Source organism: Scyliorhinus torazame, chromosome 9 (assembly GCF_047496885.1).
Source record: "Scyliorhinus torazame isolate Kashiwa2021f chromosome 9, sScyTor2.1, whole genome shotgun sequence".
Lineage (NCBI taxonomy): Eukaryota > Metazoa > Chordata > Chondrichthyes > Carcharhiniformes > Scyliorhinidae > Scyliorhinus > Scyliorhinus torazame.
This window is the reverse complement of record NC_092715.1, coordinates 215,880,276-215,904,593: the sequence shown is the minus strand read 5'-3', so window position 1 is coordinate 215,904,593 and position 24,318 is coordinate 215,880,276. Positions and strand designations below refer to the sequence as shown.

The following is a 24,318-nucleotide window of genomic DNA, read 5'->3' as shown; positions in this document are numbered from 1 at the left end:
ATTTGCAGGTAATTAAGTCTTTACAGATCCAGAGATAGAGGTAACCCCAGGTTAAAGAGGTGCACTGTCTTTAAAGAGGCACCTCTTTAACCTGGGGTTACCGCTATCTCTGGATCTGTAAAGACTTAACTACCTGCAAATGCACGCATTCAAAGCATTGTCTTGTATCTTTGGCTTTGTCTATACATATGTTTCTGGAACATACCTCTTCATTCACCTGAGGAAGGAGCAGTGCTCCGAAAGCTAGTGTTTGAAACAAACCTGTTGGACTTTAACCTGGTGTTGGAAGACTTCTTACTATGGATAGGATGGGTAGAGAGGGATACAGCACAAGGAAGTGCTGAAGGTTTTGGCAATGGTTGATATCATGACCGGTACAGGCTTGGAGGGCCGAAGGGCCAGTTCCTGAGCTGTATTGTTCTTTGTACATGAACACTGCAATGAAGTTACTGTGAAAAGCCCCTAGTCGCCACAGTCCGGCACCTGTTCGGGTACACTGAGGGAGAATTCAGAATGTCCAAATTACCTAACAGCGCGTCTTTTGGGACTTGTGGGAGGAAATTGGAGCACCCGGAGGAAACCCACGCAGGCACGGGGAGAACGCGCAGACTCCGCACAGACAGTGACCCAAGCCAGGATTCAAACCTGGACTCTGGGACTGTGAAGCATCAGTGCTAACCACTGTGCTACCGTGTCATCCATTAGGGTATCCCGGAGGTCCCAGCGAAATGCTGGCAGGGGGAGTGAAGGGAAGATGTGTTTGGTGGTGGAATGCTGGAGTTGGCGGAACTGGCGGAGGATGCTTCTTTGAATGCAGAGACCAGTGGGGTGAAAAGTCAGGAAAAGGGGGACCTTATCCTGGCTCTGGGAGGGAGGAGGCGGTGGGGGTAGAGGCGCGGGAGATGGGTTGGACACGGTTGAGAGCGCTGTCGACTCAGCGTCCTGCTCTCATTTCCACATGACCGTTCTTAGCCTGCTGCAATGTTCCAGTGAAGCCCAGCGCAAACTGGAGGAGCAGCACCTCATCTTCTGATTAGGCACGTTACAGACTTCCGGACTTAACATAGAGTTCACTATCTTCAGACTATGAACTCTCTCCTCCACCTACACCCCATTTTTATTTCTATCAATTTATTTTTATTTTAATTTCTTCCACTGTTCCGTTTTCCCTTCGCCATCGTTTTCCCCCACCTTCCCCCACTACACTTCATCTACACCTCCCGCTGCCTGGGGAAAGCGGGCAGCATAATCAAAGAGCCCTCCCACCCGGCTTATTCACTCTTCCAACTTCTTCCATCGGGCAGGAGATACAGAAGTCTGAGAACACGCACGAACAGACTCAAAAAACAGCTTCTTCCCCACTGTTACGACTCCTAAATGACCCTCTTATGGACTGACCTCATTAACACTACACCCTGTATGCTTCACCCGATGCCGGTGCTTATGTAGTTACATTGTATACCTTGTGTTGCCCTATTATGTATTTTCTTTTCTTCCCTTTTCTTCCCATGTACTTAATGATCTGTTGAGCTGCTCGCAGAAAAATACTTTTCACTGTACCTCGGTACACGTGACAATAAACAAATCCAATCCAATCTAATCCACTTAAGCCAACTGTTGATTTTTAACACATTGCTCACCTTTGTTCTGCTATTCACATATTTTAAACTATTTATGTGCCATCATCAGCACCCTTCTTTCAAGTCATCCAGACTCGAAACACTAGCTACCATCTCTCCACAGATGCTGTCAGACCTGAGTTTGTCCAGTATTTTCTGTTTTTGTTTCACAATATTAAAATTTGTAGTTAATTTAATATCTTGTCATGCAGAGATTGGTAAGATTGTGAAACTCATTGCCAAATGGAGTGGTTGAAGTAGATAATGTTGACAACTTTAAGCAGATGTTTGATGTAACATGAGGAAGAAGAGAATTGAGGATTGCAGGACAAAGTGAGAATATGTCATTGGAGTGGGAATAGCCTCCTGTGGAGTGTTACCACTTGCATAAACCAATTGGGCCAATGGACCGATTTCGGCACCTTAGAGATTATGTGTGTGGATAACACAGAAACATAAGTTGTCTGGGACACACAGCCTAAGTCCATGAGTTGAGTCACAGGGCATATGAATTATAGTTTGGACACCCCAGTTCAGGGCATTATCAAAATCCAAGCTAAATCTCAACAAGGGGAAATAAGATTTGTTGTCACAAAAAGATCCCATTAAGACCAGATCCATTGCAAGGTCTTACACTTAACATGTCCGGTTAAAGTCCAACAGGTTTGTTTTGAATCAATAGCTTTGGGAGCACAGCTCCTTCATCAGGTGAGTGACCTGGTGTTGTAAGACTTCTTACTGTGCCCACCCTAGTCCAACACCGGCATCTCCACATCATGACTTAACATGTCAACTGTGAATGAATAAATGCAAGTCCCCAAAGGCAACAAGGATTACTTTAGGTGACTGGATCAAAGATGAAATATCGGATCTGCTCTAATGCTTTCAGGAAATTACCTGGTAAACTGGAACCAAGGTTACCGATGTCAGCAAATGGATCGAAGCTCTGCGACTTTGAATGACTAAATGACATACTTGATGAAGGACCGGGGGAAGAACCTAATGTTGAAGTGAATGTTGAGCCTACATTAGAAACAATCCAGTATAAGTTATAAATGATCAGCATATAAAGTCAATAATAATGATACAGATTATATTACATTATCATGTCAGCCAGAACACAGAACAGGTCTTGCTGAATGATTATCCATTTGTATGATCAAAACTAACATGGCACATAATAGCCAATATAATAGTAACGTAATTCATCATATCAGCAATTAATGATCACTGTTTTGGTATACTATAAATGTTACTTTTGATACTTCTAACTATAAATAGGTATACAGATACCATTGATATCTGAAAATCACAAAGCCAAAAGACACCCGTGCGCATATTGGTAAAGTTTGATGCTCTGGCAATATTCCACGATTTATCCCAACAACAGAGAATTGGTTTCTTATTCCTCTCTTCCTCTCAGGTAAATTGGTCACATATTTACATTATCGGTCTTTTAAATGAGGCATTAAGCTAAGGCCCATCTACCCTCTTGGGTGGGCATAAAAAAATCCCATAACACCATTCGAAGACGAGCATGTGATCCTTCCAGTGTCCTGACCAGCATTTATCCTCCAACCAAAACCACCAAAACAGTTGTCGGATCTATTTTATTGCTGTTTGTGGGGTCTAACTCTGTTCAAATTGGCTGGCACATTTCACCCATTACAATAGCGACTATGTTTCAAAAGTACTTAACTGACTATAAAGCATTTTGGAACATGGAGATTGTGAAAAGCACTATAAAACACAACTGCTTCAGTGAATTTCTTTCTGTTCTAACCAGAAAGCTGGTGGTGTGTATTTATATGTGGGTGTATCAACACCACATGGACTGCAGCAGTTCAAGGAGGCAGCTCACCGCCACCTTTGCAAGGGCAATTAGGGATGAGCAATAAATGCTGACCTTTCCACATCCCATGAAAGAATAAATTAAGGGCTGAGTCAGCTATATGATCAGCCGGTTCAATTAGATTTGTTTATTCAATCCAGGGCTCAGCTGTGAAGTCGCAGAAATCCTTGACCACAAGATGGGAACTCTAAAACTTAAGTTACAATTCAAGTTTATGGATTTTCAAAACAATGATACCACAGTAGGAGCATAAGATATCCACGATACAGCAGTTGTATTGAAATCATATTTTAAAACAAGCATGTGTTACTTTGATCTGTCGCTCCAAACGCAGCCTTATTATTCTGCTGGGGAACTGTATTGCTGCTAGAGGCCCATGCATCCCAGCCACTCATCAGGTCCGGCTGACTGGCAGATGATGACACTTTAGATAATTCCGGTGGTGCATTTCCTAGAAGAAAGCAGAATTCGTTAACTTGTGCAAATGTAAATATTTTCTCAAAATCATTAAAATACTCAAGATACTAAAAAGCACTCCGATTGTTTACTGCCAAAACAACCATCAAACATGCAGTAAATTACAGCAAGGCGTCCCTACAAGCAGAGGGCATTAGAGCGGAGCTGCTGATTGGCTGTTGCACAGCCTGCAGTGAAAGAGCACGAGGAGAGCAGCGGGGACACAGGATAAAAGAGCGCGAGGAGAGCGGCAGAGATTCAGTGAAAGAGCGCGAGGAGAGCGGCGGGGACACAGGATAAAAGAGCGTGAGGAGAGCGGCGGGGACACAGTGAAAGAGCGCGAGGAGAACGGCGGTAACACAGGGTAAAAGAGCGCGAGGAGAGCGGCAGAGACACAGCTGCCGGAGAAGCGACCTTCAGATTTTCGGCGGGAGCAGTGGCCAGGGGTCTGTCAGGAACATAGAACAGTACAGCACAGAAGGTAGGTTTTCCTCTTTAAAAACTTACCTTGAACAGTGACATCACAGCAAAGCAATGACCTGATTGGTTGGTAAGGAAAGTGCTCCAATTAGCAGTAGCTGGGAGAAATTTAACTCTTCGTGTGTTGGTAAGTATTGTGATGTGGAGATGCCGGCGTTGGACTGGGGTGAGCACAGTCCGAAGTCTTACAACACCAGGTTAAAGTCCAACGGGTTTGTTTCGATGTCACTAGCTTTCGGAGCGCTGTTCCTTCCTCAGGTGAATGACTCGGTAAGTATTGTGATTGGGAAGAATCTTTATTCCTTTCACTTATTCATTATTTGATACATTTTTAATCAGTTAAGGTAAAGTGTAAAAATGGCAGGCGATCCCAGACCCGTGTTATGCTCCTCGTGCTCAATGTGGGAGTTCAGGGACGCGGCCGATGCCCGACTCCTTCATGTGTGGGAAGTGTGTCCAGCTGCAGCTCCTGTTAGACTGCATGACGGCTCTGGAGCTGCAGATGGACTCACTTTGTAGCATCCACGATGTTGAGGAGGTCGTGGATAGCACGTTCAGTGAGTTGGTCACACCGCAGATTAGGATTGGTGAGGGAGACAGGGAATGGGTGACCAAAAGGCAGAGAAAGAGCAGGAAGGCAGTGCAGGTGTCCCCTGCGGTCATCTCCCTCCAAAACAGGTATACCGTTTTGGATACTGTTGGGGGAGATGTTGGCTGGCTCTGCTGCACAGAAGGGCGGGAAAAAGATTGGCAGGGCTATAGTCATAGGGGATTCAATCGTAAGGGGAGTAGACAGGCGTTTCTGTGGTCGAAAACGAGACTCCCGAATGGCATGTTGTCTCCCGGGTGCACGGGACAGGGATGTCTCAGATCGGCTGCAAGACATACTGAATGGGGAGGGTGAACAGCACGTTGTCACGGTGCATATAGGCACCAACGATGTAGGTACAAAACGGGATGAGGTCCTACAATCAGAATTTAGGGAGTTAGGAGATAAGTTAAAAAGTAGGACCTCAAAGGTAGTAATCTCAGGATTGCTACCAGTGCCACTAGACAGTCAGAGTAGAAATTCAAGAATAGTCAGAATGAATATGTGGCTTGAGAGATGGTGCAGGATGGGGGGGGGTTCAGATTTTTGGGACATTGGAACCGGTTCTGGGGGTGGTGGGACCATTACAAATCGGATGGTCTACACCTGGGCAGGACTGGAACTAATGTCCATGGGGGTGCTTTTGCTAACACTGTTGGGAAGGTTTTGAACTAATGTGGCAGGGGGATGGGAACCAGATTAGGAAGTTAGAGTCAGTAAAGAGGCAGCAACTAAAGCCAGTAAGATACTAGATAATAAACTCAATGTGACTAAGGGGAAGAGTAGACAGGGAAGAGATGATGAACGCAAAGGGACAGGTGGTCTCAGGTGCATTTGTTTCAATGCGAGAAGCGTAGCAGGTAAGGCAGATGAACTTATGGCTTGGATTAATACCTGGGAATATGATGTTATTGGTATTACTGAGACTTGGTTGAGGGAAGGGCAAGACTGGCAACTAAATATCCCAGGGTACAGATGCTTCAGGAGGGATAGAGAGGGAAGCCAAAGGGGTGGAGGAGTTGCATTACTGGTCAGAGATGATATCACAGCTGTGATTAAGGAGGGCACGATGGAGGATTCGAGCACTGAGGCAATATGGGTAGAGCTAAGAAATAGGAAGGGTGCAGTAACATTGTTGAGACTTTACTACAGGCCTCCCAAAAGCGAGCGTGAAGTAGAGGTACAAATATGTAGACAGATTATAGAAAAATGTAGGAGCAATAAGGTGGGCGTGATGGAAGATTTTAACTTCCCCAACATTGAATGGGACTCGTGTAGTGTTGGAGGCGTAGATGGAGCAGAATTTCTAAGGAGCATCCAGGAGAGTTTTTTAGAACAGTATGTAAATAGTCCAACTCGGTAAGGGGCCATACTAGACCTGGTATTGGGGAATGATCCCGGCCAGGCGTTTGAAGTTTCAGTCGGTGATTACTTTGGGAATAGCGATCACAATTCCGTAAGTTTTAGAATACTCATGGACAAAGACGAGAGTGGTCCTAAAGGAAGAGTGCTAAATTGGGGAAAGGCCAAGTATAACAAAATTCGGCAGGAGCTAGGGAATGTGGATTGGGAGAAGCTGTTTAAGGGTAAATCCACATTTGAAATGTGGGAGTCTTTTAAGGAAAGGTTGATTAGAGTGCAGGGCAGACATGTCCCTGTGAAAATGAGGGGTAGAAATGACAAGATTAGGGAACCATGGATGATGGGTGGAATTGTGAGACTAGCCAAGATGAAAAAGGAAGCATACATAAGATCTAGGCGACTTAAAACTGATGAAGCTTTGGAGGAATATCGGGAAAGTAGGACAAATCTCAAACGCGCAATAAAGAGGGCTAAAAGGGGTCATGAAATATCTTTGGCTAACAGGGTTAATGAAAATCCCAAAGCCTTTTATTCGTATATAAGGAGCAAGAGGGTAACGAGAGAAAGGATTGGCCCACTCAAAGACAAAAGAGGGAATTTATGCGTGGAGTCAAGAGGAAATGGGTGAGATTCTTAATGAGTACTTTGCATCGGTATTCACCAGGAGAGGGACATGACGGATGTTGAGGCTAGGGATGGATGTTTAAATACTCTAGGTCAAGTCGGCATAAGGAAGGGGGAGGTTTTGGGTATTCTAAAAGGCATTAAGGTGGACAAGTCCCCAGGTCCAGATGGGATCTATCCCAGGTTACTGAGGGAAGCGAGGGACGAAATAGCTGGGGCCTTAACAGATATCTTTGCAGTATCCTTGAGCACGGCTGAGGTTCCAGAGGATGGAGAATTGCTAATGTTGTCCCCTTGTTTAAGAAGGGTAGCAGGGATAATCCAGGGAATTATAGACCTGTGAACTTGACATCAGTGGTAGGCAAACTGTTGGAGAAGATACTGAGGGATAGGATCTATTCACATTTGGAAGAAAATAGACTTATCAGTGCTAGGCAGCATGGTTTTGTGCAGGGAAGGTCATGTCTTACAAACCTAATAGAATTATTTGAGGAAGTGACAAAGTTAATTGATGATGGAAGGGCTGTAGATGTCATATACATGGACTTCAGTAAGGCGTTTGATAAAGTTTACTAAGATTGGTGGAGTTGCAGATAGCGAGGAGGACTGTCAAAGAATACAGCAAAATATAGATAGATTGGAGACTTGGGCAGAGAGATGGCAGATGGAGTTCAATCCAGGCAAATGCGAGGTGATGCATTTTGGAAGATCTAATTCATGAGCGGACTATACGGTCAATGGAAGAGTCCTGGGGAAAATTGATGTACAGAGAGATCTGGGAGTTCAGGTCCATTGTACCCTGAAGGTTACAACGCAGGGCGATAGAGTGGTCAAGAAGGCATACAGCCTGCTTGCCTTCATCGGACTGGGTATTGAGTACAAGAGTCAGCAGGTCATGTTACAGTTGTATAGGACTTTGGTTAGGCCACATTTGGAATACTGTGTGTAGTTCTGGTCGCCACATTACCAGAAGGATGTGGATGCTTTAGAGAGGGTGCAGAGGAGGTTCACCAGGATGTCGCCTGGTATGGAGGATGCTAGCTATAAAGAGAGGTTGAGTAGATTAGGATTGTTTTCGTTGGAAAGACGGAGGTTGAGGGGGGACCTGATTGAGACCTACAAAATTATGAGGGGTATGGACAGGGTGGATAGCAACAAGCTTTTTCCAAGAGTGGGGGTGTCAATTACAAGTGGGTCATGATTTCAAGGTGAGAGGGGGAAAGTTTAAGGGAGATGTGCGTGGAAAGTGTTTTACACAGAGGGTGGTGGGTGCCTGGAATGCTTTGCCAGCGGAGGTGGTAGAGGCGGGCACGATAGCATCATTTAAGATGCATCTAGACAGATATATGAGCGGGCGGGGAACAGAGGGAAGTAGATCCTTGGAAAATAGAAGACAGGTTTAGATAAAGGTTCTGGATCGGCGCAGGCTGGGAGGGCCTGTTCCTGTGCTGTAATTTTCTTTGTTCTTTATACAAGTAACATTTATCGAACAACAGATCCATAATGGACTCTGTAACCCTCAAATTTAAAGAATGTATTCTTTGCTGCTGAGAAAATAGGGAATAACTGTTTTAAATATTCAAGTGAAACTACATTAAAATGTTTGGTGCAAAATTTGAGTGGTGAAGATTTTGAATTCACAAAAACTTTCATTGTTATATCTCTCATGGAAAGGATAATGTTCTTCACCATTAAACAGGGATGTTAAGATACTCAGAACTTGAAGCCTGGAGATAAGGTGGACAGCAGATATGATTTGTGAACACAGCCCCTCAATTGAATATTAGTGGAAAACAAACATTGGGGAAGGATTAAACATTATCGAGGTAACCTTACCCATACTGAAGAAATCTGAACTTGAGGATGGATGAGGCTTATCATTTGCAGATGAAAAAGTAGGTGCATTAGGACTGAAAAACTGTCCAAATAAATCAGGCTCAGTTTGGTCAGGCTTGGCTGTTGAAAAGGCAGCACCAAATGGATCAAAGGAGTCTGTTGAAAAAAAAAAAGTTATTAGTCAGTGATACATATTTCTGACTTACATAAACTTGAAATTTTACCAAAAAGTGAGGTGTGGACTAGCGAGGAGCTTTACTTTAGCATGAGTTGAACTGTCAGTCAGTTTGGCACATTTACAATAAAAGCAAAATACTGCATACTCTGAAGATCTGAAATAAAAACAAAGGTGCTTGAAAAACTCAGCAGATAAGGGATCATCTGTGTAGAGAAAAGCAACGGCCAGAGTTTTATGTTCATACAATCCCCACAGTGCAGAAGGAGGCCATTTGGACCATAAGGTCTGAACCGACCCTCCGAAAGAGCACTCTACCCAGGTCCACTCACCCACCCTATCTCCGTAGCCACATCTAACCTACATATCACTGGACACTAAGGGGCAATTTTGTAGCATGGCTAATGCACCTAACCAGCATATCTTTGGACTGTGGGAGGAAACTGGAGCACCTGGAGGAAACCCACGCAGACATGGGGAGACCTTACAAACTCCACACAGTCAGGCACCCAATCGATCCAGAAGTGCGGGAAATCACAGGAAAAGATGTTGGGCACGTATCCTGCTGTCATTGCGCAGTTGCGCAACATTTTGTTTCCAATTCTTACATACGCCTGCCCATGGCTGTTAGTTGGCCTGGCGGCGTAAAATTGCGTTCCGAGGTCAACCGCAGCTGGGAACGAGGTTCACATCCACTTCCGGGCCTGCCAAGTGCGCACCCCCGACAGGTGAAGAAGTCAGGTCAGAATTAACGTTTCAAGCCCCCTTCTTCAGACTGGCATTTTTGCAAGCTAATCTATTAAGATCATTCATACCAATAACTGATTATGGAAAGTGCGAAAATACACTCACACCAATTTCTGTTTGTTGATTTGTGGAGGTGGTAAAATAGATAATAGCCTCAAATTAAAGTCAGGAATGTGACCATTGGGGATTTATGGATACCCTCCTTGATGTGACAATCAGGAATAGGAACAGGTTTTGAAACGATACTGAGTTTCTTCTAATAAAGCGTACCCAGTCTAAACTGATCGATTCAAGCACTTAGAAGGACATATTTTATCCCACACTGCAAGAATCTTAATGGATGACTAATTACAAAATGGCATTTGAGCCAAGAGTTAACTCTGCCCAACTCAACTCGTTATGTATGCAACGTAATTTTCTATTTACAACCACCATTCATAATTCCTGGTTCGTGCACAGATTTAAAAACGTGATTAAAAAAATTTTTCATCTATTCTTTCAAATAGAAACCTCACTATTTTATCAACACCATATCCTACTCCAGATTGCAATTAGGGTCACGAGAAAAATGACAATTATACATACTGTACAAAGTTAAAAAGGTCCTCGTCCTTCATTAAAATTAAGCTGGCATACTTTAGGGTAATAAAATTGACTCGAACTATAATCATCAGAAACTAAGCAAAATTGAGATGGTAAAACTGGGTTCCCTGTTTTGATAACTAATGAATGAGATATCTGCATTATTACAATAGTGAAGCTCAGACACATTGTCAGCTCAAGTATTAAATGCATTACTCCCCCATGGGCGGCACGGTGGCACAGTGGTTATTACTGCTGCCTCACAGCACCAGGGACCCGGGTTCAATTCCGATGTTGGGTGACTGTGTGGAGTTTGCACTTCCTCAGTGTCTGTGTGGGTTTCCTCCCACAATCCAAAGATGTGCAGGTTAGGTTGCCCATGCTAAAATTGGCCCTTATTGTCCAAAGGACAGGTGGAATTATGGGGTAAGGGTGGGGGGAGTGGGCCTAGGTGGGGTACTCTTTCAGAGGGTCGGTGCAGACTCGATGCAGGCCGAACGGCCTCCTTCAGCACTGAAGGGATTCTATGACATAACACATTCTGTCACATAGAAATACAACAATTTATTACGGGTAACCCTTTTTATCATGGTGGGTAAGTCACGGTAGACACTGATGATTTGCAGTGTCTTCTAATGAAACCATGTAATTCAATTACATGTGCTGAACAATTCAAAGTGACTTACACAAATATCATACTTACAGTGTGCAGTCTCACATTGGTTCGCAATTTTGCTGCTCGCGGACTGCACGTTCCAAAATAAACATGAACTTTACAGAGGCAGTTCTGGCAACTTCAGTCATACTCTGTTTCACACCAGCTCATACAATCAAGTCTCAGGGATGCTCGACACTCAAACCTACTTGGCTTGCTGCAGTGAGTTTATGTTCAATTTTCTGCACCAATAAATATGAGTGTTGCCGAGTGACAAATGATTCCAGTTTCGGGAGAGGATTGGTGGTGGGCGGGAAGGGAGAAGATAAACAGATACACAAGCTCAACTAGTTTGAAATCTACCTATGCTAAACCCTAGTGAAACAGCGACTATGGAGAACGCTGTAGTCTGTAGTAATAGAAGGTGGCTGATACGTGGCACTACACAAGAGCAAAACCTCGGAAGGGAGGCAGGCCAGAGATGGAAATATTCTCCTCACTACCTATAATGTAGATAGACATAGTAGCACACTTACTGTTTCAATTTCTAGGCCAATCACTTGATCATCTAACAAAAAAGGCATCCAATATTATCAGTTCTAGTTATCTGGTAGTTGTGAATAATATTCATCTGTAGCAATACCTACCTGCTGAAGTGTGCACTGCAGAAGGTACAGAAACTGGTTCCACGCGTGGCGGAGGTGTCCCACCGAAAAAGAAATCATCCCCTCCCCCAATGAGGTCAGCTGAGAACTCCTGCTGCATTTCTGGTGGACCACCAGCAAATAAATCATTCAGCAGGTCAGCATTGCTGGATGAACTCTTCATCTCCACTGTAGGAGGGGCAATGTCAGACTGAACATCACTATTCAGTCCAAGTAAATCAACATTGTCCTCAGTAGGAGATTCTGTGGCTTGCTCTGCGGGTGCTTCAAAATCTGCTTCAAAGAAAAAGTTTACAGTGTTTGTTTGTTCTGGCTGAGTTGGGCTTTCTGACTCATCAGCCTTCGCCGTGCTGCGCTCACTGGAAAAAGCAGCAAAATCGTCATCTGATGGACAACTTTCATCCACCAAGCTTGGGTGATCTTCATCTGGAGACTGTACTTCAGTGGCCCTGGAGTCCTCTTTTGTTTCTGATAAACAAACAAAGTGTCAGACCTAAACTGCTTTGATTCACATAAGCTATTAAAATCGCTATAAGCAAATTTATTATTTATACCTTAACTTCTTTCAGCATTGTCGTTAGATTATAACTTATAACAGGTTATAGATTCAAGAGAAGTGGTTCTTTGTTATCTCACCAACATGTTATATTTCTGTCAACTTGGTTAGTAGATAGGTGGGCTATTTGACCATGTGGCCCTTCACAGGTAGCTGGTGACCAAACACAAGCATTTCGCAATGGGAAATTCTGGAGAACAGCTCAGGAAAATGAACTTATTTTCCCTCTCCATCATTCATTCAAGGGCGCAGAGGCCAACTAATACAGTACAGATAGGGGACCTCCCTTCTCTGTGTTGCTTAAAATCACACGAGGCAGTGCACAAACCCAACTGGAAAATCTTCTCCAAAAATCTGTGCGTTCTCTTGATGGCTGGGTTTTTGCATCCACAGAGTTCAAAGTTGATGAGAGTCAAGGCAGGAGTGGGGGATTTCCTCAGCGGTATGGTTTTCAAGCAGAAAGCCATAATGAAAAAAAATCTAGTTTGTGGGAATGTTTGAAACATAAGGAAAGTTTGAAATAAAAGAAAGGTAGGCTAAAATTAGAGAATGCTCTGTTGCTACAAGGCACAAATATTGCCTTGCCCCCAAATAAATTAAAGCAGTGCACAAATTCAATGGTATTCAACACAGACTAACTCCAGATATCCTCCATCCTTAATATTACTTAGAACAGTGTCTGCTTAATTTGCAGCAGTGAAATAATTATTTACATCTTTGGTGTTTTTCCAAAGTTTCTGTTTAAGAGTACAGTTTTAATACAGGCTTAACTGATTTCACACACATGTTCAATGCACGTATTCAGGTGGCTTGCTAACCTAAATGGTTGAAGAGTAGGAGTTCAGTAAAGGAGGTGGGGGTCAATATCAATGGTCTTGATATCTATCATTATGAAGTGTTTTGAGTGGTTGGTCATGAGACACATCAACTCCATACTCCCAGAATGCCTTGATCCATTGCAATTCGCATACCGCCACAACCGGTCCACAGCAGATGCTATCTCCCTTATCCTACTCATTCCCAGAGCATCTCAACAAAGACTGCTATGTCAGACTACTATTCTTTGACTACAGCTCCCCCTTCAACACCATAATCCCAGCCAAGCTCATATCAAAAATCCAAAATGTAGGACTTTGCTCCTCCCTCAGCAACTGGATCCTCGACTTCCTGACCCACAGACGCAATCAGTAATGATAAACAACAACACCACCTCCACGACAGTCCTCAATACCAGGGTCCCGCAAGGCTGCGTACTTAGCCCCCTACTATATTCCTTATACACACAACTGCGTGGCAACATTTGGCTCCAACTCCATCTACAAGTTTGCTGATGACACGACTCTGTAGGTCAGATCTTGACCAACAATGAATCAGAGTACAGGAGGATATAGAGAACCTAGTGGTGTGATGTAACGACAACAATCTCTCCCTCAGTGTCAACAAAACTAAGTAGCTGGTCATGGACTTCAGGAAGCGAAGTATCGTACGCACCCCATCTACATCAATGGTGCCGAGGTGGAGATAGTTGACAGCTTCAAATTCCTAGGTGTGCAAACCCCTGACAATCTGTCCTGGTCCACCCACGTCGACGCTACGACCAAGAAAGCACAACAGTGCCTATACTTCCTCAGAAACTAGGAAATTCAGCATGTCCACATGATTCTTACCAACTTTTACAGATGCACCATAGAAAGCATCCAATCTGGCTGCTGTAGCCGCTTAAAATGGCTAACTCCCGATTAGAATGGCCAAACCCAGATTTAAAATGGCGAACGGAAGAGGCTGATGGGAAAATCAGCCAACAGGACTCAAACAGACAGCTGCAGGTAAAACAGTGTATTCGCCTCTGGGGAAGCCAGACCGAATCGATACCTGCAGCCATCAACATAACAACACCCCAGCCATCTGCATATAAAGTAGCAATCCCGGGAACAATATGCTACAAATTAGTAACACAAAGCCGATCCAGACTTTTCGGCGCCAGCAGGAGCTGACATAAAGAGAGGTAAACGACCACCCCTCGATCAAGGAATCGTTCCATCATTGGAGAATATCAAACCAAGTGATTGGGACCAAGTCCAATCACTTGGAACCAGGTACAAGGTCCGCCCCGAGAGGCGGGAAGCCCCTGGGGACTATAAGAATAGGGGCCAAGTTCAAATCGACCCTTCAAATCTTCTCCTCTCCGCACCCTTCTGCTGACCTTCTACAACAGCCGCTAGAATCGTAAGTCTTACTCCAACGATCGCTACAAGATAGACACTCCTGACTATCGACCTGTACCAGCTTTGAATCCCGCAGGCTCAGAACCCATACGAAAGGTCATTCGTTTCCCTGACCTGGTGGGCCATTTCCAAAGTTAAGTATTGGCCTGTTAGTTGTAGGAAGTAACTTAGAAGTAGAATTAATGTATAAGTATTAATTGCTGTATATAATAAATGAGCGTTAATTTAACTCTTACTAAGCGGTGTGTTGGATTATTAATCATTACTCGGACTTGAACCACATGGCGGTATCAGAAAGATACCTGGCGACTCAAGAGCAAAGGTGACAGAATTAGAGCAATTAAACTAAGGCTAAAACGAGCAACACTGCATCACAGCTTAGCATGGCAACTGCTTGGCCCAAGACCGTAAGAAACTAGAGAGAGTCGTGAACACAGCCCAGTCCATCACGCAAAACCACTTCTCAATTCATTGTCTGTCTAAACCTCCCGCTGCCTTGGGAAAGCGGGCAGCATAATCAAAGGCCTCTCCCACCGGGTTATTCTCTCTTCCAACCTCTTCCATCGTGCATGAGATACAAAAGTCTGAGAACACGCAGTAACAGATTTAAAAACAGCTTTTTCCCCGCTGTTACCAGACTCCTGAATGACCCTCTTTTGAATGAATTTATCTCTCCACGCAACTTCTCTACTGAGCAGGGGTACACTCTGTATGCTTCACCCGATGTCGATGTATTTACATTGTGTGTTTATCGTACATCCTTTGTTTTTCATTTGTTATGGGCCAGGGCTTAGAAACTCCAAAGTGTATTATAAAGTTCACCTGACCTATAACTTCTATGTTGAATTTGGCTAGGATGAGCACAAGTGTGATTTATCAGACTTCCTAGGCGCTTTTATCAAAACAAAGTTTATTATAAGAATGTAGTTTACATATATAAAACACAGGAAGAATTTATCAATTACAAACGTAAAGAAAACAGAGCAGTTACAGTAATCTATGGATATAACTCTTAATGAATCCCTCTTAGTAGCTGTTCCAATTCAATACAAGATCCAATAAACTAAAACCCCTTTCAAGGGCGTAGTGAAGCACACTGTAATCTCACTTGAATGGGACTGGTCCTTTCCCGGAGATCCAGCCTCCAACCAGCAGATTCAAAACTCCTTCTGGAAAGTAACTCTCTGTTTAAGGTTACCAAGGCAGTTTGCCACACCCAGTGTGCTCTCAGTTCCCTGGAACAGCTTTCAAATGAAAACAGGGAAACACTGCTTCTCTTCCGCAGTCCAAAGCAACAAACCGAAACTGAAACCCAAACACTAAAAACCCCTCTCACCTGACAGCCACAGCCCAGCTCCACCCACAAATGACATCACTGAAGCTGTGCTACAATTCATGTGGTAAGACCAAACCTTTCTTAAAGGAACACTCAAATGACACATGTATGGAACGATCTGTCTGGACTTTACGCAGAACAATACTTTTCACTGTACCCCGGTACCCATGACAACAAATCCAAATAATGCAATATGAAGCTAGTCCAATAGTGCTGTACGAGATGTAAAACTATTCACCTATAGTAGTTGTGAATTTGACAGTAAGCATACTCGACTTTTAAAATAGGTTATTGTAACTGCAATACGTTTATTTGAGCAGGTGCGGTGAAATGTTGCTTCTAAATAAATACCTATGTGAAACAAAAATCAAGGAACTATTTTTAAGAATGAAATCTCCAATTCCTGCGCAAGCTGAAGTCTGCCCAATTCATCAAGATCATGCAACACCCACCTTCCCAATTTAATGTTTCAAAAAAACTGTTGGAGGTATCACTGTTCTGATGTGAGGCCTCATCTTCACTTGTATTTTGTGAAGCGTGGTCTGACTTAGGGCTCTCTGCGTCATACTGTGCTGTTGATCCTGGTTGTCTGGGAAGTTCTGGTTTTCCTTTGTTTTGAGAGAGAAAAAAATGTCTCAGAACTTTCTCAATGTAAATTTCCTCCACATCAATGGGCTTTCCTGAATTTGAGACATAATTCCTGGTAACAAAATTGTTCTCATACTGTGGCTAAGATTTAAAAAAACAAAATAGATCTCTTCACTTAAGAAGTTCTTTCTATTTAAAAAACCGTTATTCTTACCTGCATAATACAAAAATCGTTCACAAATCTAGTTCAATAGTTAGATGACTCTCAGTGACTAATAAGCATTAATATGGCTGTGCATGCTGCAAAGAAAGTGCTGGAAGTGGGCGTGCACAGCTTTTCACACTACCTAAAGTAACTGCTTGCACATAAATTGTTGATGTATTGCTGAAGATTCATGCTCACAAGTTTGTCTATAGATATAGAAGGAGCAGGGCAACAGAGAGGGTGGAATAACTGAAATTATAAATTCTAGACTCACAGAAGATTCTGATGTTTTTCAAAGTACTAGCATGGGTGAGGAATGAGAAAGTATGTCTGAACTCATTCTTTGAGCTGGTATACACAGCTCAGCTTTCAGTGACCGTAGTATCACATAGTACAGAAACAGGTCATTCGCTCCATCATGCCCCTGTCAGCACACTGTGTGGAGTTTTCACTTTCTCCCCGTGTCTGCGTGGGCTTCCTCCGGGTGCTCTGGTTTCCTCCCACCGTCCAAAGATGCTCAGGTGAGGTGGATTGGCCATGCTAACTTGCCCCTTAGGGTGGAGTTGCAGGAATAGGGTGGGGGATTAGGCCTAGGTAGGGTGGCCTTTCAAAGGGTTGGTGCAGACACGGTGGGCCAAATGGCCTCCTTCTGCACTGAAGGGATTCTATGAAACAGCTATCCAATTCATCCCACTTTCCTTCACTTTTCCTATAGTTCTGTAACAACTTCTTTTTCGAGTATTTATCCAATTTTCTTTTAAAAGTTACAACTGGATCTGCTTCCTCCAACTTTTCAGGTAATGCATTCCAGATAATAGCAACCATTCTGTAAAACAATTTCTCTTTGCCTTCCACCTTTTGCCACTTATCTCAAACATGACTCTTGGTTACCTTCCGCCATTGGAAACAGTTTCTCTTTACTTGTACTATCAAAATCCTTCATAATTTTGAACGTCTCTCCTTTACCTTCTCTGCTCCAAGGGGAACAATTCAATTTTCTCGAGTCTTTACACATAACTGAAGGCCTTTATCCCCACTACAATTTTAATAAATTTCCTACACACCCTTTCTAAAGCTTTACCACCCTAAAGTTGGGTGGACAGAACTGGACAATACTGCAGTTAATGGTTTATAAAGTTTAAGCAAAACTTCCTAGGTTTTGTACTCTATGCCTCTATTTATAAACCTTATTTTTTTTTAAAGCCTAATCAACTTGTCCTTGCAATCTTCAAACATTTATGTATGTTGCCAGAATAAAGGTCACTCACCATGAGGGTAGTTTGAAATGTACCCTATTCAGATATGCAGTATGTCACTGCTCTTCCTATGTATGAACAGAGTAATGTCACCCTTACTGAGCAGAAATGTCACTGGTAACATCTTCTTAATGTTGGCAATGCCAAGATTACAGCTTCTCAAACTGTTTGCACTTTATGAATTTGCCCAATTTTAAACCTTGATGTCAAATAAGCATATACTGCGCTTCCTGATTTATATTGTACTTCCATCCACTACTCTTGCATTTAACAAGCATTACGTCAAACATAACTTTGAACTGATCTGCCTGCTCACTTAATCCATGTTGTTGCATTCTTCCGCTCTCTTCCTTTCAAGTTTAATCTTAATATCAACTTCACACTTGGCTGTACTCCATTTATCACACAGTTGGAAGTTCAATACTTTCATTTGAGGGGAATATTTGGTTTTGTTTATTCCACGTTAAAACCCAAAGTTAAACTCAGGTTACAAATAGTTCCTAGAGATTCAGTAATAACTTCTGACATGACATTGAAAAATATCTGTACACACCGAATATGTGCTATCCTGAGAGGAAATGAGATAGCCATTAAAATAGTTTATTGCTCTATACACAATAATGTTGAGACAATGGTTTTTCATTCAATTCACCTAGGTTCATGGAATGAAAACTCATTGGTGTTTTTACTGGGCCCATTTCCTCCTTCATCACTTACTTTCTTGATATATTTTCACTCATATCCTTAATACCATCTGCAAGGCTTTTGTATACTTTATTTGCCCTCAATGTAATTTCATTTTCTGGCTTTCTGAAATCATCATGCTGTCCCATATTCTTTGCCCGTACATATATAAATGACATACATTTCTTTCCATGAGTTGCATATATGGGCAAGATAATGGTTTGGGTTTGGGTCTCTAAAACTTACCAAATTTAGTTAACATCTCTTGTTGTTCTTCGCGGCTAGAGAAAAGAATCTTGGGATTGAGTCCCTTTGTCAATAAGTTTTCCCATGGTGGCATATTACTGCTGACGTTGTCTTGAGGTTCTACCTCTACTTCCAGAGTTACCTGGAAAAGGTCGGGATATTTCTCCTGAATGTCACATGCATCAAGGTCATACCTGCAACACAGAATCACCATTACATCAGAATTCATTTACAAGAATTTAGATTTATATAGCACCGTTAATGTAATAAAATGTCCCAAGGTGCTTCACAGGAGGGTTTTTAATGTAATAATCTTTATTGTCACAAGTAGGCTTACATTAACGCTGCAATGAAATTACTGTGAAAGGCCCCTAGTCGCCACATTCCGGCGCCTGTTCGGGTACACAGTGGAAGAATTCAGAATGCCCAAATTACCTAATAATTTCAGGACTTGTGGGATGAAACCGGAGCATCCGGAGGAAACCCACGCAGACACAGGGAGAACGTGCAGACGCCTCACAGACAGTGCCCTAATCGAGCCTGGGACACTGGCGGTGTGAAGCCATAGTGCTAACCACTATGCTACCATGCTGCCCACGGTTATGAGCAAAATATAACACCAAGCCGCATAACAAGATATTAGGTCAGGTGACCAAATGTTTGGTCACCGAGGTATGTTTTAAAGAGTGTCTTAAAGGAGGATACTGACATAGAGAGCCATAAGGTTGTAGGGAGCTTAGGGCCTAGGAAACTGAAGGTACAGTCACCAATGTGGGAGCAACTAAGATTGGGGAAGGCTTAGAGCACTTTGGATATCTGTAGAAGAGATAGGGTGGGTAAGGTCATGGAGGGATTTGAAAACAAGGTTGAGAATATGTTAGTGTTTTACATGGGATAGCCATATGTGGCAGTCAATAGCTAAATTATCTGCCACATACTATCAAGTCTGTGTCTTGTGGACTTGAGGCAGTGGAGATGAGATTTGCACCAGGCAATCGGCCAGAGTGAGAAACAGGAAAGTACTGGGGACTAGGGCATCAAAGGTGGAAGTGGTTGTGCCAATAAAGAGCTGGGGAAATATTGTGGTAAATGGAGGAGCAGAGGCCAGACAGTTGGGATTTTGAAAGTTCCATTGTAAACACATTGAGGGATAGTTTTCAGCAGAGGCAGACACAAAAGAAAGGAGGGTTGGGGCGTGGAAGGTGGATAGAGTGTGATAAAAATAAACGTTCAGAGATGGATTATTTGTGATTGATATGATGAGACTAGCAAGACCACATGAAATGGCAAGGTCAATGGGGTGGCTGTGAATATGGGGTTGGGACTTTATATTGGGGTAGAGATTTAGGGAGGGAGAAATTTAGGAAACATAAGAGGGCACTGAACACAGGAGAGAAAACATGATGCGTTAAAATGGAGGTTTAACAAAGAGGTTGACAGAGGAAAGCAGTGACGATATCTCGGTGAGAATAATTTATTGTACTTGAGAGAATAATGAATTTGAATGAGAGGCAAGAAGGGTGACACAGGGAGTTGCTCGAAGGAGGAGACGGTGCCAGAAGAATACGCGACCTTGTAATAAATGCCACACCACTACAGTGACAGTCTTGGTGGGACAAGTGTGGGAAGCGTAGAGAAAATCATATCTTCACAAACTGTATTTTTATATATTTTGGAAGGAATTTGCATTATTTGGACACTCAGATTTTTTTTTTTTTAAAGGACCTAAGTTCACCTTGGACTGTCAAAACTCATGTCTTTTCTAGGAAATCACATGATTTCAGAGACCTGATCAGCATGGCTCTTGAAGCTGTTTGTTTGAACTGCAATTAGTTTAACTGTTGCGAAAAAATGTTTTAAAGGCTGGTAGTTTACTGGGAATCACCTGACAGAGGAGCTTTAGGTTTTGAACCTGTTGTTTTTGAACTCAGTTTGGGGGCATAAGCTGGGAAGGAAGGCAACCCTAACTCGCTCACTCCTGCTTTGCCTAAAGTTGTGTGTGTGGTAATCAGCCTTCAGCCTTAGAATCCTCATCGGAGTATAACTTGTCTGCATTTGGAAACCTGCAAAGCTGAGGCAAGAAGAATTAATACAGCTCTATATTCTCCTCTACGCTGAAGATCCGTTGACAAGAACTTCCAGACATCCACTGGGATCAGCTCGTTCTTCACATGTGGGAGCTCCAGATCGACAGCGCGAAACCCTGTAAACCTTATCTGTTATCTTATAAAGCCTATCGTCAACGCCATCCCTGCAGAGATGCTACCTGTTTGTCATGGTTTGTGTGTCTGCGTATATGTGTTGGGGTATTTTTAAAAAGGAATATACTTTCAATCGTGTGTATACTAATGCTTGCCATTTGATTAAAAAAGTTTTGTTTTATCATATATCAATCATTCTGACTTTACTGAAAGCAGACTGGTTAAAGTCTCTTTTATTCTGTGTCTAACAGCGGCGGTAAATAATTAGCCATTTTGGTGAGGGAATGAAACTGTAAAGCTAATGGTGCAACCTGCGGAGTAGTGGGACTAGATAAACTGCACACTCCTCCCATTCTTGTCATAACAGAAAATATAGTCAGGTGGGGAAGCTTCTTTAAGGGAAAAGGTGTCATTACCTCGCAGTTGTGTGTCTGTTCAGGCCATAATGTTAATGCAATCATCCACAATAAGATCATGGATAAGGCCTTGTTCACAAACCACTGAACATTTTGGATGGAGATGGGAGCTGACCCACTGGAAGAGATCATAGGGTCTGCAATTGGAGGAGTGAGCTGGACAGGAAGGAGATTGGCAAGATTAGCCCCCAGCAGGCACATTTAGCAGGAAGGTCGACGGGAGAGCAGAATGAGGTAATTGGGGTTACTGCTTTTCATGAGGGGACCAATCATGGTACAGGGTGGAGTGTAGAGCAGCATGCCACGTGCAGCGAGAGGTGAACCTAAAAATGAGAATTAAGTTGCAGCACAGAGCTACTTGCATGCTAAATAGCATACTGTGGACAGAGCTAAGCAATCCCACGATCAATAAATCAGATCAAAGCTCAGCAGTCCTACTACATACCATCCTGAAATGTGGTGGACAATTACAAAATTAATGAGGGGAGGGGAATCCATGAACACGCCCATCCTCAATAGTGGCAGAATCCAGCATGATGAAAGGGTCTGGGATACTGGTTGAACGTCATGCTTCTGAGAGTATAATCTTGACTCGTCTATGAGACAACTCCAGCAATTTTGAGACAAGTGTGCAGATGTTAGTGAGGAAATCTTTGCAGAGTTGATAGGACCGGATGTGTTGCCATCATATTTAGATTGCTGGGTGAAACTGAAGGAATTTATCTGGTTTTATTCTTTTGTACTTTTTGTTGCAGTTTTCTACAATTTAGTGGCCTACCAGACAATTTCATAAGGCAGAGTCAACCACTTTCTGTGGGTGCCATCAAATCAGGACAGCAGGTAAGCTGATGGTCTTTTAATGACAGCCAGATGGTTTCATGCTAACCATTATTGATACTGGCTTTCTATTCCAGATTTATTTAACAAACTGTTTTCATGGTGGAGCGAGAACTCAAGTCTCTAGGTCCAGGCTCCTGGATTACTAATCCAGTGGCATAACCATTCCTTAACTAGGGTTTAGTTTAATCGGTCACATTGATATGGCTGGGCCAGTTAAGCTTTTGGGAAAATGATGATTCCCAAGAACCCAAGAATGAATTTAGGGGCAGCACGGTAGCACAGTGGTTAGCACTGTTGCGTCACAGCTCCACGGTCCCAGGTCCCAGCTTGGGTCACTGTCTGTGCGGAGTCTGCACATTCTCCCCACATCTGCGTGGGTTCCTCCGCGAGCTCCGGTTCCCTCCCAAAGTTGTGCAGGTTAGGTGGATTGACCATGCTAAATTGCCCTTCGTGTCCAAATAGGTTAGGTGGGGTTACTGGGATAGGGTGGAGGTGTGAGGTGTTCTTTCCAAGGGCCGATGCAGACTCGATGGGCTGAATGGCCTCCTTCTGCACTGTAAATTCTATGTCTATGTTCCTGGATTGATACAGTTGCAACAACAGAAGGAGCTTCAGACCATTCAGGACGGAGCAGTCTCTTTGATCAGTGGCCCAGCTACTGGATTTAATGTCCCTCAGTCACCAGTCCAGCATGGGAGCACCATTAACACAAGGTTTGCAGCGGATCAGAAATGAGGCTTCTCTATGCTACTGTGAGTTTCCCAGGATCACTTCCACTCCAACCAAGTGAAGAATAGTTGATAATTAGTGAGTGTAAGTTTGAACCCTCAGCGGTAACTGATACTCCTCATGACTGGATGGAGTGCAGCACAACTTTGTACAAGATGGGCAAGGGCATCACCACCATACTCTTGGACACAGTATGAAAATATCAAATGAGGGTTACATCTCATGGAATCGCCACGTGTTTGGGATGTACAACTGATAATTGTCTCTCTCTATCCAGTTATGAAAAGTAGTAAACGCGGAATATGTGAGAAAGCCTTAGTTCTGAAATTAGGTTCCCAGTTATTCAAAATCTCAGTTGATCATCCACAAAACAAATGGGGCTTTATTTAGATCTTCAATTAAAGAGTGGCTTTAGCAAAGAAATTTACCGGCCAAAAGTCTGATTTGAGTTTCTAGGATATTCAGTCTCAGGGCAGAGCTGCCTCCTGCAACTATTTCCTCTTTTTCTTTGCCACAAATCTACCCTGGACTTATATGACACATATAACCTGCTTGCAAAGAATGCTATCCGGCATCCGGATCCAGGAGGCTGACTGGGTAAATGGTGAGAGGTTGTTTCTCCTTGTGAGGGAGTCTAAGACTAGACAGCAAAGATAAGGAGTTGCCCATTTAAGACAGAGATGAAGAGGAATCTCTTCTCTGAGATTAGTATAGCATAGAAGCATAGAACGTACAGTGCAGGAGTCCACCCGGCCCATCGAGTCTGCACCAGCCCCGGAAAGAGCACCCCACTAAACCCCACCCTATCCCTGTAACCCTGTAACCCAACCCAACCTTTTTGGACACTAAGACAATTTAGCATGGCCAATCCACCTAACCTGCACCTCTTTGGACTGTGAGAGGAAACCGGAGCACCCGGTGGAAACCCACGCAGACACGGGGAAAATGTGCAGACTCCACACAGACAGTGACCCAAACCAGGAATCGAACCTGGGACCCTGGAGCTGTGAAGCAACCGTGCTAACCACTGTGCTACCCTAGTGAATCTGAGTAATCCTTTGTCGCAGAGAGCTACAGCGGCTGGGTCGGTAAGTATGTTAAAGGCTGAGATAGACAGATTTTTAATCAGTAAGGGAATCAAAGGTTATGGGGATAAGACAGGAAAGTGGAGTTGAGGATTATCATCCAAAACCAGTCATGATCTCATTGAATGATGGAGCAGACTCAATGGGCAGGATGGCCTACTTCTGCTCCTATGTCTTATGGTCTAAGAAAGACAGACCAGAATACCCATCATCATTTCTCAGCAATATTCCAAGCAGCTGTACCCAATCTGCAGTTGAATCCACCAGCATCCATAGATACTAATTCAAATCAACATGTAATTTAAGAGA

General features: G+C 43.3%; 1 protein-coding gene across 3 annotated transcripts in view; it reads right to left on the bottom strand.

Moving 5' to 3' along the window:
* Positions 1–24,318, bottom strand: part of gak (cyclin G associated kinase) — a 215,773-nt gene that overhangs the window by 24,486 nt on the left and 166,969 nt on the right. For 2 of the 3 annotated variants that reach the window (XM_072517103.1, XM_072517105.1), the window contains 6 exons: positions 18,739–18,932; positions 16,212–16,367; positions 11,625–12,110; positions 8,819–8,974; positions 3,782–3,922; positions 2,517–2,642 (listed from right to left, as the gene is read on the bottom strand). In XM_072517103.1, coding sequence (XP_072373204.1) covers positions 2,517–2,642; positions 3,782–3,922; positions 8,819–8,974; positions 11,625–12,110; positions 16,212–16,367; positions 18,739–18,932 — 1,259 coding nt within the window. The remainder of the gene's footprint in view (positions 1–2,516; positions 2,643–3,781; positions 3,923–8,818; positions 8,975–11,624; positions 12,111–16,211; positions 16,368–18,738; positions 18,933–24,318) is intronic. The other variant, XM_072517104.1, reaches the window with a different exon arrangement.